The sequence below is a fragment of the Amblyraja radiata genome, chromosome 4 (genome assembly GCF_010909765.2).
Source record: "Amblyraja radiata isolate CabotCenter1 chromosome 4, sAmbRad1.1.pri, whole genome shotgun sequence".
Taxonomy (NCBI): Eukaryota; Metazoa; Chordata; class Chondrichthyes; order Rajiformes; family Rajidae; genus Amblyraja; species Amblyraja radiata.
This window is the reverse complement of record NC_045959.1, coordinates 121795794-121811483: the sequence shown is the minus strand read 5'-3', so window position 1 is coordinate 121811483 and position 15690 is coordinate 121795794. Positions and strand designations below refer to the sequence as shown.

The 15690-nt window shown below is 51.6% G+C and overlaps 1 protein-coding gene across 1 annotated transcript; it reads right to left on the bottom strand.

Annotated features, from left to right (window-relative positions):
• Window positions 1-1217: 1217 nt before the first annotated feature.
• LOC116972548 (zinc finger protein 239-like) lies at window positions 1218-8148 on the bottom strand. Its single transcript, XM_033020373.1, has 4 exons — window positions 8091-8148; window positions 2361-2603; window positions 1510-2192; window positions 1218-1445 (listed from the first exon to the last, which is right to left on the bottom strand). The coding sequence occupies exons 2-3, from the start codon at window positions 2486-2488 to the stop codon at window positions 1520-1522; spliced, it is 801 nt and encodes a 266-aa protein (XP_032876264.1). The 5' UTR covers window positions 2489-2603; window positions 8091-8148; the 3' UTR covers window positions 1218-1445; window positions 1510-1519.
• Between the last annotated feature and the right edge of the window lie 7542 nt (window positions 8149-15690).

The window sequence follows — 15690 nt, the reverse complement described above, 5'->3', positions numbered from 1 at the left end:
GTCCTTTAGAACGAAGACGAGGAAACACTTTATCTCACAGAGAGTGGTGAGTCTGTGGAATTCTCTGCCTCAGAGGGCGGTGGAGGCAGGTTCTCTAGATGCTTTCAAGAGAGAGCTAGATAGGGCTCTTAAAAATAGCGTAGTCAGGGGATATGGGGAGAAAGCAGGAACGGGGTACTGATTGGGGATGATCAGCCATGATCACATTGAATGGCGGTGCTGGCTCGAAGGGCCGGATGGCCTCCTGTCTATTGTCTATCTTCTGCAGTTCCTTCCTACACAATATCCACGTGTTAACTCTCTCCCTCTCTTCAGAATCTCACTCCTGCACCTATTGTCAATTGTATAATGTCTATTGAGATGAGGAGGAATTTCTTTTGCCAGAGGGTGGTGAATCTGTGGGATTAGAGGTTATGGAGAGAAGGCAGGAGAATGGGGTTAGGAGGGAGAGATAGATCAGTCATGATTGAATGGTGGAGTAGACTCGATGGGCCGAATGGCCTAATTCTGCTCCTATCACTGATGACCTGGAGAATCAGGAAGTCACAATGCAGCTTTATAGGACTTTGGTCAGGCAACATTTGGAGTATTGGGGTCAGTTCTGGTCGACCCCATTACAGGATGTGGAGGCTTTGGAGACGTTGCAGAGTAGCCTCGATGGGCTGAATGGCCTAGTTCTGCTCCTGTGTTTAGTGATGCTCTACATTCTACAATAAGAGGTGTTAAACAGCCACAGAGACAGAGAGCGCAGTGCGGTCAGAGTAAGAAATAACCCTGTGTGAGCAGGGACAGGATGTGGTCAGTACAGGTTATAGAGGGAGAGAGATTTTGTGAGAAGCTTTGCAACTGCAGAGAGAGAGAGACACAGAGAGAGAGAGAGACGGAGAGAGAGGCAGAGAGGGGGAGAGAGAGATGCAGAAGTGCAGAGTGCAGAGTTTCTTCCCGGCTGTTATCAGGCAACTGAACCGCCCTCTCATCATCTAGAGAGCGGTCCTGACCTCCCATTTACGAAACTGAACGGTACTGAATGAGTCACAGAGTCACCCAGTACGGAAACAGGCCCATCCTTCAGCCCAACTTGCCCATGCCAGCCAACATGCCCCATCTACACTGGTCACAGAGTCACGGAAACAGGCCCTTCCTTCAGCACACCCACCAACATGCCCCATCTACACTAGTCACCCAGCACAGAAACAGGCCTTTCAGCCCAACTTGCATCTCTGGAGAGAAGGAATGGGTGCCGAGACTGAAGAGGGTCTCGAACCGAAACGTTACCCATTCCTTCCAGCATTTTGTGTCTACCTAAACAGCGCCTATCTAACCATGTCGCGATGTGCCAGCAGACTGGAGCGGGAAAAGGCCTTGCCACAGGGCGGGCAGGTGAAGGGATGCTGGCCGGTGTGGTCTCGCCAGTGCTCCAGCAGGTGGTCAAGGCGGGTGAAGCCCTTACCACAGGACGGGCAGGGGAATGGACACTCACCGCTGTGGGTACGCTGGTGCTGTCACAGCCTAGCCACACTCAGCACACACTAAGGGTCTCTTTCCGGTGTGTATCCGCTGGTGCTCCCGCAGCCTCCATGCTCTCTTGAAACGCTTGCTGCAGTGGGAGCAGCCGCTCGCCGGCGTGGGTCCGCCGGTGCTGCCGCAACCCCCGCGAGCTGGCAAACGCCTCACCGCAATACAGGCAGTCGTGGGGCTGGCCGCTGTTGTGCACCTGCTGGTGAGACAGGGCGAGGGAGGGCATGGCAAAGCGCTCTTCACACACCGGGCTGGGGACGGGATGGTCGCCGGCGTGCACCCGCTGGTGGGACAGCAGGCTGGAGGAACGGGTGAAGCCCTTGCCGCAGTCGCTGCAGGTGAAGGGCCGCTCCCCGGTGTGGGTGCGCTGGTGCATGTTCAGGTGCGTGGACGTCTTGAAGCCTTTGCCGCAGTCGGAGCAGATGAAGGGCCGATCACTGCTGTGCATTCGCCGGTGATACAGCAGCCCCGACAACCAGGCAAAGCTCTCACCGCAGTGGGAGCAGCCATAGGGCTTCTCGCCGGTGTGGGTGCGCTGGTGCTTCAGCAGGTGGTTGGTCTGGCTGAAGCCCTTGCCACAGTCGCTGCAGGTGTAGGGGCGCTCCCCGGTGTGCATGCGCCTGTGCACCTTCAGGTCCGTGGACGACTTGAAGCTTTTACCGCAGTCGGAGCAGGTGAAGGGTCGCTCACCACTGTGCACCCGCCGGTGATGCAGCAGCCCCGACAACTGGGCAAAGCTCTTGCCACAGGTCGAGCAGCCATAGGGCTTCTCACCCGTGTGCACCCGCCGGTGGGCCTTCAAGACCTGCGCCGTTTTGAAGCGCTTGCTGCAGTCGGAGCAGTCGAAGGGCCGTTCTCCCGTGTGCACCCGCCGGTGGGTCTCCAGCAGGCTCGGGTGCTGCCAGGCCTTGCCACACACGTCGCACTCATAACGCTTCTCCTTGTTGTGCCCCGTCATGTGGTCCTCCATCGAAGCTCAGCCCACACACGGAGCAGATGGGGGGGGTGGGCTCACCGGCACCTTGACCGCCCACAATGGCCACTCACGTCCCCGTCTCTCCGTCCACAGCAACGGCTCCTAAACCCTGCAGGAGGGGAACACAGAGAGTCAACAAGCTGGCAAACAGGACATTACTAACACGTGAACATTACTAGTGTTTGGGGATCAGGACAGAAACCTCCTCGTGGCGATCCCTGGAAGTGACAACGCGATGCACTCTGTGACGCATCAGGCGACAATTCTGTCAACATGTTGGACGACGACAGAAGCCAACCGCGAGCTCCATCGTCTGACACAGGATTGAATTAGTGCTGGGGGTGGGGGGGAGTGGGTGAGGGGTTCAGGTGGGGGGGGGGGGGGGTGGAGTGGGGGGGTCAAGGGAGTGGGAGGGGAAATCGCCCGATCATAGGCAGCCGCCAGAGCAAACAGTGTACATACGGTGATAACAAACGCAACAAATGCAATATCCAGTGCAGAGCAGTGCAAGATTATGTTGCAGAAAGCCCAGGGTAGCACCGACGAGAGGGGCCGAAGGGCCCGTTTCCAGGAAGAAATCACCGACTGGGTGGAGCTTGCACGATCCCCCCTCCCCACATGGTTTAGAGCCGACCGCGCAGTGGCAATGTGTGGCTCCGATTGGTGGAGAGTGCTGTCTGCCCGTGGGGCGGGGCTATGGATCAACCAATAGGACACGATCACCTGCAGTGGGAGTGGCTCTGATTGGTCGGATACAAGGAGGGGGCGGTACCTGGTCTGTGACGTTAACCCAGGAGAGGCAGGACCTGCTCTTATTGGCCGCTGGCGCTGCGTTCAGTGGAGGGGAGGGAGGGGCAGGGACCTGCTCCTATTGGCCGCTGGTGCTGCCCGTCAATGGGGGGGAAGGGAGGGGACGGGACCTGGACGTCGGTCACGTGAGGCGGGCCGACGGGACGAGGCATCCTCTCAGTGCCGGGAGCTCAGGTGGGAACAGCCGCTGCCGTTCGGCCCCGCGTCCTTTCCCCACTCCCTCCTCCCTTCCCGAAGGCGATCCTGTGGCTGGCGACCCGAGGCATGGGGGTGAATGTCAGGTCTGGGCACCCTCTGGTCCTCTGACTGTAGCGGCGGGAGGATGCGCTGCAAGTCTCTGGTCCTCCGAGTGCAGTGCCACCCTGGCAGCGGGAGGCCACTGTGCAGCGCCCCCTCCCCCGCCCGCTCACCCCCCTTTCACGCACTAGTAATGTCCTGTTTGCCACCTTGTTGACCATCTGTGTTCCCCCCCTGCAGGGCTCCCCATCTGCTCGGTGTGTGGGCTGAGCTTGGAGGGGCTGAGCTTCGATGGAGGACCACATGACATGGCACAACAAGGAGAAACGTTATGAGTGCGACGTGTGTGGCAAGGCCTGGCGGTACCCGAGCCAGCTGGAGACCCACCGGCGGGTGCACACGGGCGAGAAGCCCTATGGCTGCTCCACCTGCAGCAAGTGCTTTGCCTGGTTGTCGGGGCTGCTGTATCACAGGCGCCTGCACACCGGGGAGCGGCCCTTCACCTGCAGCAATTGTGGCATGTGCTTCACCCTCTCCACCAGCTTGCTGGAGCACCAGCGCACCCACACCGGCGAGCGCCCCTACACCTGCGCCCAGTGCGGCAAAGGCTTCACTCGCTACACCTATCTTTTGTCCCACCAGCGGGTTCACACTGGCGACTGTCCCTACCCCAGCCCAGTGTGTGGAGAATGCTTTGCCATGGCGGAGTGTGGCAAGGGTTTCACCCGCATGTTCAGCCCGTGGCAGCACCCGCTCTATGGCAAGGCCTTTGCCCACAACTCCAGCCTGCTGGCACAATGCGGCGTAGCGTGGATAAGCGCTGTTCAGGTAGACACAAAATGCTGGAAGGAATGGGTGATGTTTCGGGTCGAGACCCTCTTCAGTCTCTACCCGAAACGTCACCATTCCCATTCCTTCCCTCCAGAGATGCTGCCTGTCCCGCATTTTGTGTCCTTTTTTTGTAAACAAGCATCTGCAGTTCCTTGTTTTTAAACAATTCTGCTTAACCATCTCTGCACCTTCCCCAAAGCCTCAACATCAGTCCTGTAATGGAGTGTCCAGAACTGTCTGCAATACTCCAAATGCTACCTGACCAATGTCCCTTCAAGCTGCACATATACATTCCTCTCTCCATATTTTCTCTCGCCTCTGTCACTTACTCATCTGCCGATCACCTGTTAACATAGTGTCGGTCTGAAGAAAGGTCCCGACCCTAAATGTCACCTATCCATGTTCTCCACAGATGCTGCCTGACCCGCCGAGATACTGCAGCACTTCGTGTTAGTCATAGAGTTATACAGTGTGCAAACAGGCGCTTCGGCCCAACTTGCCCACAACGACCAATATGTCCCGGCTACGCTAGTCCCACCTGGCTGCGTTTGGTCCATATCCATATAACCATATAACCATATAACAATTACAGCACAGCATCCCTCCAAACTTGTCCTATCCATGTACCTGTTTAATAGTTTCTTAAACGTTGGGATAGTCCCAGCCTCAACTCCCTCCTCTGACAGCTTCCCCCATATCCCTTGATTCCGTTAGCCCAAAGAGCTAAATCTAACTCTCGATTGAAAACATCCATTGAATTGGCCTCCACTTACTTCTGTGGCAGAGAATTCCACAGATTCACAACTCTCTGGGTGAAAATGTTTTTCCTCATCTCAATCCTGGTTCTGGACTCCCCCAACCTCAGGAACATTCCTTCGGATCAGTCTGAAGAAGGATTTCAGCCCGAAACGTTGCCTATTTCCTTCGCTCCATAGATGCTGCTGCACCCGCTGAGTTTCTCCAGCACTTTTGTCTACCTTCGATTTTACAGCATCTGCAGTTCCTTCTTAAACATCAGGAACATGTTTCCTGCCTCCAGCGTATCCAAACCTTTAATAAATGTATATGTTTCTGTAAGATCCCCTGTGATCTTTCTAAATTCCAGTGAATACAAGCCCTTGCAACCCATTCTTTCATCATATGTCAGTCCCGCCATCCCGGGAATTAACATGGTGAACCTACGCTGCACTCCCTCAATAGCAAAAATGTCCTTCCTCAAATTTGGAGACCAAAACTACACATAATACTCCTGGTGTTGCCTCACTAGGGCCCTGTACAAGCTGAAGGACCGCCTTGCTCCTAAACTCCTCCTCTCGCTTTGAAGGCCAACATGCCATTAACTTTTTTTACTGCCTGCTGTACCTGCATGCTTACTTTCAGTGACTGATGTATAAGGACCCGCCAGATCTTGGTGTACTTCCCATTTTCCTAGCCTGACACCATTCAGTTATATAGATTGCTGGAGTGCTCTAATTTTGTCCACTATTCTCTAATGTGGAAACTTATCAAAGGCTTTCTAAAGGTCCAGGTACACTTCATCCACTGGTTCTCCCTTGTCCATTTTTTCCAGTTACATCATCAAAAAATTCCAGAAGATTAATCAAGCATGATTTCCCCTTCGTAAATCCAGCCTGTTACTCTATCCAAATGTGCCGCTATTGCATCTTTGATAATTGACTCCAGCATCTTCCCCACCACCAATGTCAGGCTAGCTGGTCTATAATTCCCTGTTTTCTCTCTCGTTCCTTTCTTAAAAAGTGGGATAATATTAGCTACCCTCCAATCCATAGGAACTGATCATGAGTCTATTGAACATTGGAATATTATCACCAATGCATCCACGATTTCTAGAGCCACTTCCTTAATACCCTGGGATGCAGACCATCAGGCCCTGGGGATTTATCAGCCTTCAGTCCCATCAGTCTACCCAACACAATTTCCTGCCTAATGTGGATTTCCTTCAGTTCCTCCGTCACCCTAGGTCCTCTGGCACTAGTACATCTGGGTGATTGTTTGTGTCCTCCTTAGTGAAGACAGATCCAAAGTACCTGTTCAACTGCTCTGCCATTTCCTTGTTCCCCATAATAAATTCACCTGTTTCTGTCAAGGGAGGCACATTTGTCTTAACTAATTTTTTCCTCTTCACATACCTAATGATGCTTTTACTTTCCTCCTTTATATTCCTGACTAGCTTACCTTTGTACCTCATCTTTTCTCCCCGTATTACCTTTTTTGTTATCTTCTGTTGCTCTTTAAAATGTACCCAATCCTCTGGATTCCCGCTCATCTTTGCTATGTGATAGTACTTCTCTTTTACTGACCCCACTGTCAGGCATGGTCGCCTCTCACTCCCCTTAGAATCTTTCTTCCTCTTTGGAATGAACTGATCCTGCACCTTTTGTATTATTCCCAGAAATACCTGCCATTTTTGTTCTACTGTCATCCCTGCTAGTGTATCTTTCCAGTCAACTTTGGCCAGCTCCTCCCTCATGGCTCCATAATCCCCTTTGTTCAACTGTAACATCGACACCTCCGATCTACCCTTCTCCCTCTCCAATTGTAGATTAAAACTTATCATATTATGGTTACTACATCCTAATGGCTCCTTTACCTCGAGTTCATTTATCAAATCTGGTCCATTACATAACACTAAATCCAGAATTGCCTTCCATAACAGAAGCACTCTACAAAGTCCCTTTCTTGGGGTCCAGTACCAACCTGATTTTCCCAGTCTACCTGCATGTTGAAATCTCCCATAACAACCACAGCATTACTTTTGCTACATGCCAATTTTAACTCCTGATTCAACTTGCGCCCTATGTCCAGGCTACTGTTTGGGGGCCTGTAGATTAGTCCCATTAGTCCCATACTGACTCCACATCTCCTGTTTCAATGTCACCCCTCGCAAGGGACTGAATTTCATTCCTCACCAACAGAGCTACCCCACCCCTCTGCCCACCTGTCTGTCTTTTCAATAGGAGGTTTACCCTTGAATAATTCTCTGTAGTTCCCACATCATACTTGCCAGTTTCTAACTGAGCCTCAAGCTCACCCACTTTATTCCTTATACTTTGTGCATTCAATACTTCTCTCACCTTTCACATCCATTCCTATTTCACTTGGCCATAATCTCCTATCCCTTCCTCAGCTTTCTGCCCCGTTAATTCTGGTGTCTTTATTAACATTTCCTGAACTGTCTTTCCCTTTAACTCCATCCTCGTATACTTGCACGGCGGCCTTCAACCGCCAGGGGGAGGTGCGGGCGGAGGACCAGAGACGCTGCACCGCGGCCTCCCGCCGTCAGCGGGCGCTATACCCAGAGGACCAGAGACTCGGCACCGCGGCCTCCCGCCGTCAGGGGGCGCTATAACCGGAGACCAGAGACTCGGCACCGCGGCCTCCCGCCGCCAGGGGGCGCTATATGTGGAGGACCAGAGACGTTGCATCGCCGCCTCCCGCCGCCAGGGGGCGCTATACGTGGAGGACCAGAGACGCTGCACCGCCGCCTCCCGCCGCCAGGGGGCGCTATATGTGGAGGACCAGAGATGCTGCACAGCCGCCTCCCGCCGCCAGGGGGCGCTACAGTCGGACGACCAGGGGACGCCCAGACCTCCCTCCCACGCCTCGGGCTCGGGCTCCTCGGGTCGCCGTCGGGAAGGGGGGAGGGGGTTGGGTGGGGAGAGGACGCGGCGGCGGCGGCGGCGGCGACTGTTCCCACCTGAGCTCCCGCTGGTCCTCCCGGCCAAAGAATCCCGCCTCACGTGATCAGAAGCACGGCCCCGCCCACCGCGTCCTATGGGTCGTCTGTAGCCCCGCCCCTCAGATAGACAGCGCTGTCCGCCAATCGGAGCCGCCCGCCCCGCCCTAGCAACGGTTGCCAAGGCCCGGCCGGCCCCGCCCCCGCGGCTCCGAAATTGGAGCACATGGTATAGGGGGGGTTGCACGAAAGGTCACTGGGTCAGAGGGCTCGACGCACGGAGCCGCTCAATCCATCTGGAGGACACCCGTCACTTCCGGTACAAGTTATTAATGCAAGAAACGCTACTTTCCTACCTGTTAAAAACCGCCAAAATGGTGGTTTACGATGTAAACATTTGTGTGAGAAACACGAGGCCGAGTCCAGAATATTCCACACGTGAATGAAGCGAGAACTGCAGGGACAACAGCAGCAACAGTGCTTGGTAAACATGGACAATATTGGGAATTATCGCGTTTGCTCTGCATTGCATCATCAACTGAGGCTTTATTTGTGTTTTTCTTGATTCCTTTGGCATCTAAAAATTCTCAGAAGTGATAAATCTGGCTGTAAATGTTTCTTCAGATGCGTTTTCATTTTGTATGTAAAAACCCACGAGAACCATGGGCGATTAAAAAAATTACAGCCAGATTTATCACATCTGAAACTTTTTAGATGCCAAAGGAATCAAGACAATCACTTGAACTTGAACTTGAAAAAACACAAATAATGCCTTAGTTGATGAAATGCAGTGAGCAAACGGCCAATGTTCGCCAAGCACTCTGGCTGTTGTTGTCCCCTTCAGCTCTCGCTTTTATCTGCCGTCATTTCTCCTCACTTTTGGAATTGTGAAGTAGGCTAAATGTCTCTCACGCTTATCCCGATTTCCATAATTATTTACAGCGCAAAAATGGACAATTTCAGCGGGTTTTAACGGGCTCGCTACGCTGGAAACAATGGTAACTGCCTACCTGCAGTTCATCGCGTGTACTCCATTTGGCGTAGCGTAGCAACAGTACGGGTCATGGGTCGTGACCCGACTGCCGTGAAATCTCCCTATTGGGGGTACAGCGCTGACATGGATAGAGAAGTGGTTGGCTCACAGGAAACAAAGAGTAGGGATTAATGGGTCCCTTTCAGAATGGCAGGCAGTGACTAGTGGGGTACCGCAAGGCTCGGTGCTGGGACCACAGCTATTTACAATATACATCATGATTTGGATGAAGGGATTCAAAGTAACATTAGCAAATTTTCAGATGACACAAAGCTGGGTGGCAGTGTGAACTGTGAGGATGATGCTATGAGAATGCAGGGTGACTTGGACAGGTTGGGGGAGTGGGCAGATGCTTGGCAGATGAAGTTTACTGTGGATAAATGTGAGGTTATCCACTTTGGTTGCAAAAACAGGATTACAATCTAAATGGCGTCAAGTTGGGAAAAGGCAAAGTACAACGAGATCTGGGGGGTCCTTGTTCATCAGTCAATGAAAGTAAGCATGCAGGTACAGCAGGCAGTGAAGAAAGCGAATGGCATGTTGGCCTTTATAACAAGAGGAGTTGAGTATAGGAGCAAAGAGGTCCTGCAGTTGTACAGAGCCCTAGTGAGACCACACCTGGAGTATTGTGTTCAGTTTTAATCGCCTAATTTGAGGAAGGACATTCTTGCCATTGAGGGAGTGCAGCGTAGGCTTACAAGGTTAATTTCCAGGATGGTGGGACGGTCATATGCTGAGAGAATGGAGCAGCTGGGCTTGAACACTCTGGAGTTTAGAAGGATGAGAGGGCATCTTATTGAAACATATGGGGGGGGGGGTTGCACGTAAGGTCCCCCCCTTCCCCGCGAGTGTGCAAACAGTCCGGCTGCTGGACCAGAAGAAGGGCCCGCTGTGCTGGCAGCCATAGCAAATGCTTACTCCCTATAGGATTGTTAAGGGTTTGGACACGCTAGAGGCAGGAAACATGTTCCCGATGTTGGGGGAGTCCAGAACCAGGGGCCACAGTTTAAGAATAAGGGGTAAGCCATTTAGAACGGAGACGAGGAAACACTTTTTCTCACAGAGAGTTGTGAGTCTGTGGAATTCTCTGCCTCAGAGGGTGGTGGAGGCCGGTTCTCTGGATACTTTCAAGAGAGAGCTAGATAGGACTCTTAAAGATAGTGGAGTCAGGGCATATGGGGAGAAGGCAGGAACGGGGTACTGATTGGGGATGATCAGCCATGATCACATGGGCCTCCAGCATCGACTCCACCGACCCTCGCCACTCCACCATCCATCAGCAGACCGCAGCCGTCACCTTACCTGAGTCCCAGGCTCAGCACCAGGCCTGAAGTCTCCACGCTGCAGACTCTCACACCACGGGCTCTGACTGTGCTGGGTCCTGGTGCTCCCCCCCCCTAACACAGGGAACCTCAGTGGCTGTTCCACTGGGTCTCCCCCTTCCCCCTCAAACTATGTGACCTCAGCTCTTCCCCACCCACACTATAGTCCTCATATCCCCTTTTCCATGACCACCCACCAGACATCACCTCGGCCTCAGTCCACTCACCTGCCTTCCTCCGGGCCCAACCCCCATCCCTGCCGTGTGTTCACCATCCCCCCTGACCTCCCCCTCTCTGAACGGTCTGTCCTCAGCAGAGGCCTCACCTTTGTTCCCCTCCGTCCCCACCGCAATGAATTCCGCGCCCGCCACGATGTGGAGCTCTTCTTCCGTCGCCTCCGCATCAAAGCGTTCTTCCATGTGAAGGAGTCCTCGCCCCCTAGTGATGACCCCTTCTCCCATCTACAACGGACCCCCTCCTCTTGGACTCCCCCTCATGGCCATCTACCAGCTTTAGACCTTTTCATTTTAAACTGCTGGTGGGACATCAACCGACTCAACTTCTCCACTCCCTTGTCTCACTCTAACCTCTTCCCCACCTGAACGTACAGCCCTCCACTCACTCTGCAACAACCCAGACTGGGTGATCAAACCCACCGACAAGGGAGGTGCCGTGGTGGTCTGTCACGCTGATCTCTACAAGGCAGAGGCCACGCGCCAACTCTCGGACACCTCCTACTTATCCTTGGACCGTGACCCCACAGACAAGCACCAGGCCACAATCTCTAGCACCATCACTGACCTCGTCAACTCCGGCTCCCTGCCCTCCCAAGCCTCCGACCTCATCGTTCCCCAGCCCCGCACGGCCCGATTTTACCTTCTCCCCAAAATCCACAAACCTGACTGTCCTGGTAGACCCATTGTTTCTGCCTGTTCGTGTCCTACCAAACTTATTTCAACATACCTTGACTCCATCCTATCCCCCCCCTGGTTAAATCCCTCCCTACCTGTGTCCAAGACACCTGACACGCTCTTCGTCTACTCCATGACTTCCGTTTTCCAAGCCCCCATCCCCTCATCTCCACCATGGATGTCCAGTCACTCTACACCTCCATCCCCCACCAGGAAGGTCTTAAAGCCCTCCGTTACTTCCTCGACCGCAGAACCAACCAATTTCCAACCACCAATACTCTCCTCCGCCTCGCAGAGCTGATCCTTACCCTCAACAACTTCTCCTTCAACTCCTCCCACTTCTTTCAGGTCCAAGGTGTATCTATGGGCATGCGCATGGGCCCAAGCTATGCCTACCTCTTTGTAGGGTACGTCAAACAATCCCTGTTCCATGTGTACCCTGGCCCTATCCCCGACTCTACCTCCGCTACATTGATGACTGCATTGGTGCTACCTCCTGCACCCATGCAGAACTCACTGACTTCATCAATTTCACCACTGATTTCCATCCTGCACTCAAATTCACCTAGACCATCTCCAACATCTCCCTACCGTTCCTTGATCTCACCATCTCCAACACAGGAGACAGACAATCGACCAACATCTACTACAAACCTACCGACTCCTACATCTCTCTTGACTACACTTCTTCCCACCCTGCTTCCTGTAAGGACTCCATCCCCTACTCCCAATTCCTCCATCTACGCCGCATCTGCGCCCAGGATGAGGTGTTCCACACCAGGGCATCGGAGATGTCCTCATTCTTTAGGGAACGTGGGTTCCACTCTTCCATTATAGACAAGGCTCTCACTAGGGTCTCCTCAATATCCCGCAGCTCCATTCTTACACCCCCTCCCCCCATTCGTAACAAGGACACCCCCTCCCCCCATTCCCACCACTGGCCATATCTTCCCATCTCCACCCCTTTCTGCTTTCCGCAGAGACCGTTCCCTCCGTAACTCCCTGGTCAACTCGTCCCTTCCCACCCAAACCACCCCCTCCCCAGGTACTTTCCCCAGCAAGCGCAGGAGATGCAACACCTGTCCCTTTACCTCCCCCCCTCGACTACATTCAATGACCGAAACAGTCTTTCCAGGTGAGGCGGAGGTTCACTTGCACCTCCTCCAACCTCATCTACTGTATCCACTGTTCCAGGTGTGGACTCCTGTATATTGGCGAGACCAAGCGCAGGCTCTGCAATCGTTTCACTGAACACCCCCGCTCAGTCCGTCTTAACCAACCTTATCTCCCGGTGGCTCAGCACTTTAACTCCCCCTCCCATTCCCAATCTGACCTTTCAGTCCTGGGCCTCCTCCATTGTCAGAGTGAGGCCCAGCGCAAATTGGAGGAACAGCACCTCATATTTTGTTTGGGTAGTTTACACCCCAGCGGTATGAACATTGACTTCTCCAATTTCAGGTAGTCCCTGCTTTCTCCCTCCTTCCCCTCCCCTTCCCAGCTCTCCTACAAATCCTACTGTCTCCGCCCACTTTCTATCTTTTTCCCGCCCCCATCCCTCTCGTCTTCAGTCTGAAGAAGGGACTCAACCCGAAACGTCACCAATTCCTTCTTTCCATAGATGCTGCCTCACCCACTGAGTTATTCCAGCAATTTGTGTCTACCCAAGAATAATAAGTTGCGGTGCCTCAATAACTACTGTTCAGTGGCACCAATGTCCGTAGTTAAAAAGTGCTTTGAGGTCAGTTATGCACATACAGTATCAACAACTACCTCAATAAGAACCTGGACCCACTACAATTTGCCTACCGCCACAAGAGGTCAATAGAGTGCAATAAAAACACACAGGTCAGCTTCATAGTCGACATCTCGCAGGTCGACATCATCCTTCCAAACTAGTTACCAAACTCAGGGAATGGTCTCCATGTATCCCTCAGCAACTTAGAATAGAAAAGCAATGCTGACGCTTTATAAAGTGCTGGTCAGACCGCATTTGGAGTATTGTGAGCAGATTTGGGCCTCATACATGAGGAAGGATTTGCTGACTCTGGAGAGGATCCTGGAGCACCGAATAGTTGACTGGATTAACATATGATGAGCGTTTGTCGGCACTGGGCCTGTGCTCGCTGGAGTTTAGAAGAATGAGGTGCGACCTCATTGAAACTTACTGAATAGTGCCAGGTCTGAATAGAGTGGATGCAGAGAGGATGTGTCTATTAGTGGGAGAGGCTAGGGACAGGGTACAGCCTCAAAATAAGAGGATGTACCTTTAGAAAGGAGATGAGGAGGAATTTGTTTAGTCAGAAGTTAGTGAATCTGGAATTCATTGCATCAGACTGCTGTGAAGGCCAAGCCAATGAATTTTTAAATCAGAAATTGATAGGTTCCTGATTAGTAAGGGTGTCAAAGGTTATGGGAAGAAGGCAGGAGAACAGGGTTGAAAAGGGAAAAATAGATCAGCCATGGTTGAATGGTGGGGTGGACGATGGGCTGAATGGCCTAATTCTGCTACTATCACATGAACTGGATCCTCGACTTCAATGTCAACAGAACACAATTGGTTCGTATTGGCACAAACATTTCCTCATCATTAACCATGAGCACCTCAAGGCTGTTCTCATCCTCCTGCTCCACTCACTTTATACCATGTGGCCAGACAGGCAAAAGGCCCAGTATCTGTATAAAACAATATAAAAACAAACACTATTGCACCATTATTTAACTTTATATAACGTTACAGTATTATGGTTTGTGTTTCATACAGTCAACTGTTTTCTGTTGTTTATGATGGTGTTTACAGAGAACTATGTTTATGTATCTGTCACGCTGCTGCAAGCAAGAATTTCATTGTTTGTTTCCTGACAATGACTAAAACACTCGACAACCGCACAAAATGCTGGAGTAACTCAGCGGGACAGGCAGCATCTCTGGAGAGAAGGAATGGGTGACGTTTCACAAGAGTGCTGGAGTAACTCAGCGGGACAGGCAGCATCTCTGGAGAGAAGGAATGGGTGACGTTTCAGGCTTCTTCAGACCGCTGAGTTACACCAGCAGATAAAGCTGTTTTTATGTCTGGCTGTGGCAGCTTTGACAGTCTGGATTCGCCTCCCAGAGGGAAGTGCTTCAAAGAGTTTGTGGCCAGGGTGAGAGATGATCTTACCCGCTCGTTTCCTGGCCCTTACAGTTTGTCAATGGGGAGACTTGACTATCGACTTATCTTAGCTCCTGCAGTAAGCGGAAGACTGCAGGTAACACACAGACTGAACTTTGATAAGGGCAAGTTTGCTTCAGCAGAATGGCTCCATCCTGTCCTTGTCTCTCCTTCGAATAAACAAACGCGCATATTGGAACCCCGTGCTAATCACAGTGTGAAGTTCAAAGCAAATGGGGCCTGGCTTTGCAAAGTGCAGGCAGGACAGTGTTACAATTGCCTTGAGGTGCAATTCAATACACTGATCAATTCTTTCACTTCCCTCTCAGCAAGAACTGCATTCAAACTCACCCTGCTGATAACATACTAGAACATTCATCACAATCAGATCAAAGCACAATGAATTAGGACCAGTTGTGCCTTTCCCCCATTGATAAGTAACATCTTCCTTCGAGTGATTAACAGGCTTTTGTCAATCTCATTGTTAAACTCTATCTTCCAATGCAGGCACTTTATCTTTCCCAAGTGCAAAACAATTGGATCCATTTCTGCCAAGTATTTAACAGTGACTGGGTTCCCTCCAGGGAGTGCCCATTGTATTTTAAAATGTAGTCCAGCAGGAATTTACACCTGATACACCGATGAATAAACAATCAACTTGGGTAGACTGGTTCCAACCAGGGAAGGGGCTTGTGTGCCGCTCAATCCCCTCACCACAGGGACCCATGGTTTGTTTACCAGCTCGGTCACAAGCACAAGATGTCTTTCCACTCAAATAAAAATTAAAGATGCTGTAAATAAAACAGAAAATGTTGAAAACACTTGACAGATCATGCATTTGGAAAGATAAATGATTAAGATTTAGGCTGACTATAACAAGCAGTATAACAAGCCTGTAAATATACAGTCAATATATAATAAACTCAAAACCATTCAAGTCAAGTTTATTTGTCACATACACATACATATGTGCAGTGAAATGAACGTGGCAATGCCTGCGGATTGTGTAAAAACAACATAACAACAGAACAGAACCAGTATTTACATTTTAGAAAAAAAATTAAAAAGACACAACACAACACAACACAACTGGCGGTGAGAAAGTCCAGGACCCAGGCACATAGGGGGGTGTTAAGCCCCAGTTCCAGCAGTTTCACAGCAAGTCTGGTGGGGACAATGGTATTGAAGGCTGAACTGAAATCAATGA

Excerpts from the sequence above, each read along its gene's own strand:
- LOC116972548 (XM_033020373.1), bottom strand. The coding sequence starts at position 2,488 with ATGGAGGACCACATGACGGGGCACAACAAGGAGAAGCGTTATGAGTGC. Across the intron at positions 2,193-2,360 it reads ACGGGAGAACGGCCCTTCGA|CTGCTCCGACTGCGGTAAAA; the intron begins CTGCTCCGACTG and ends GCGACCCTTCAC.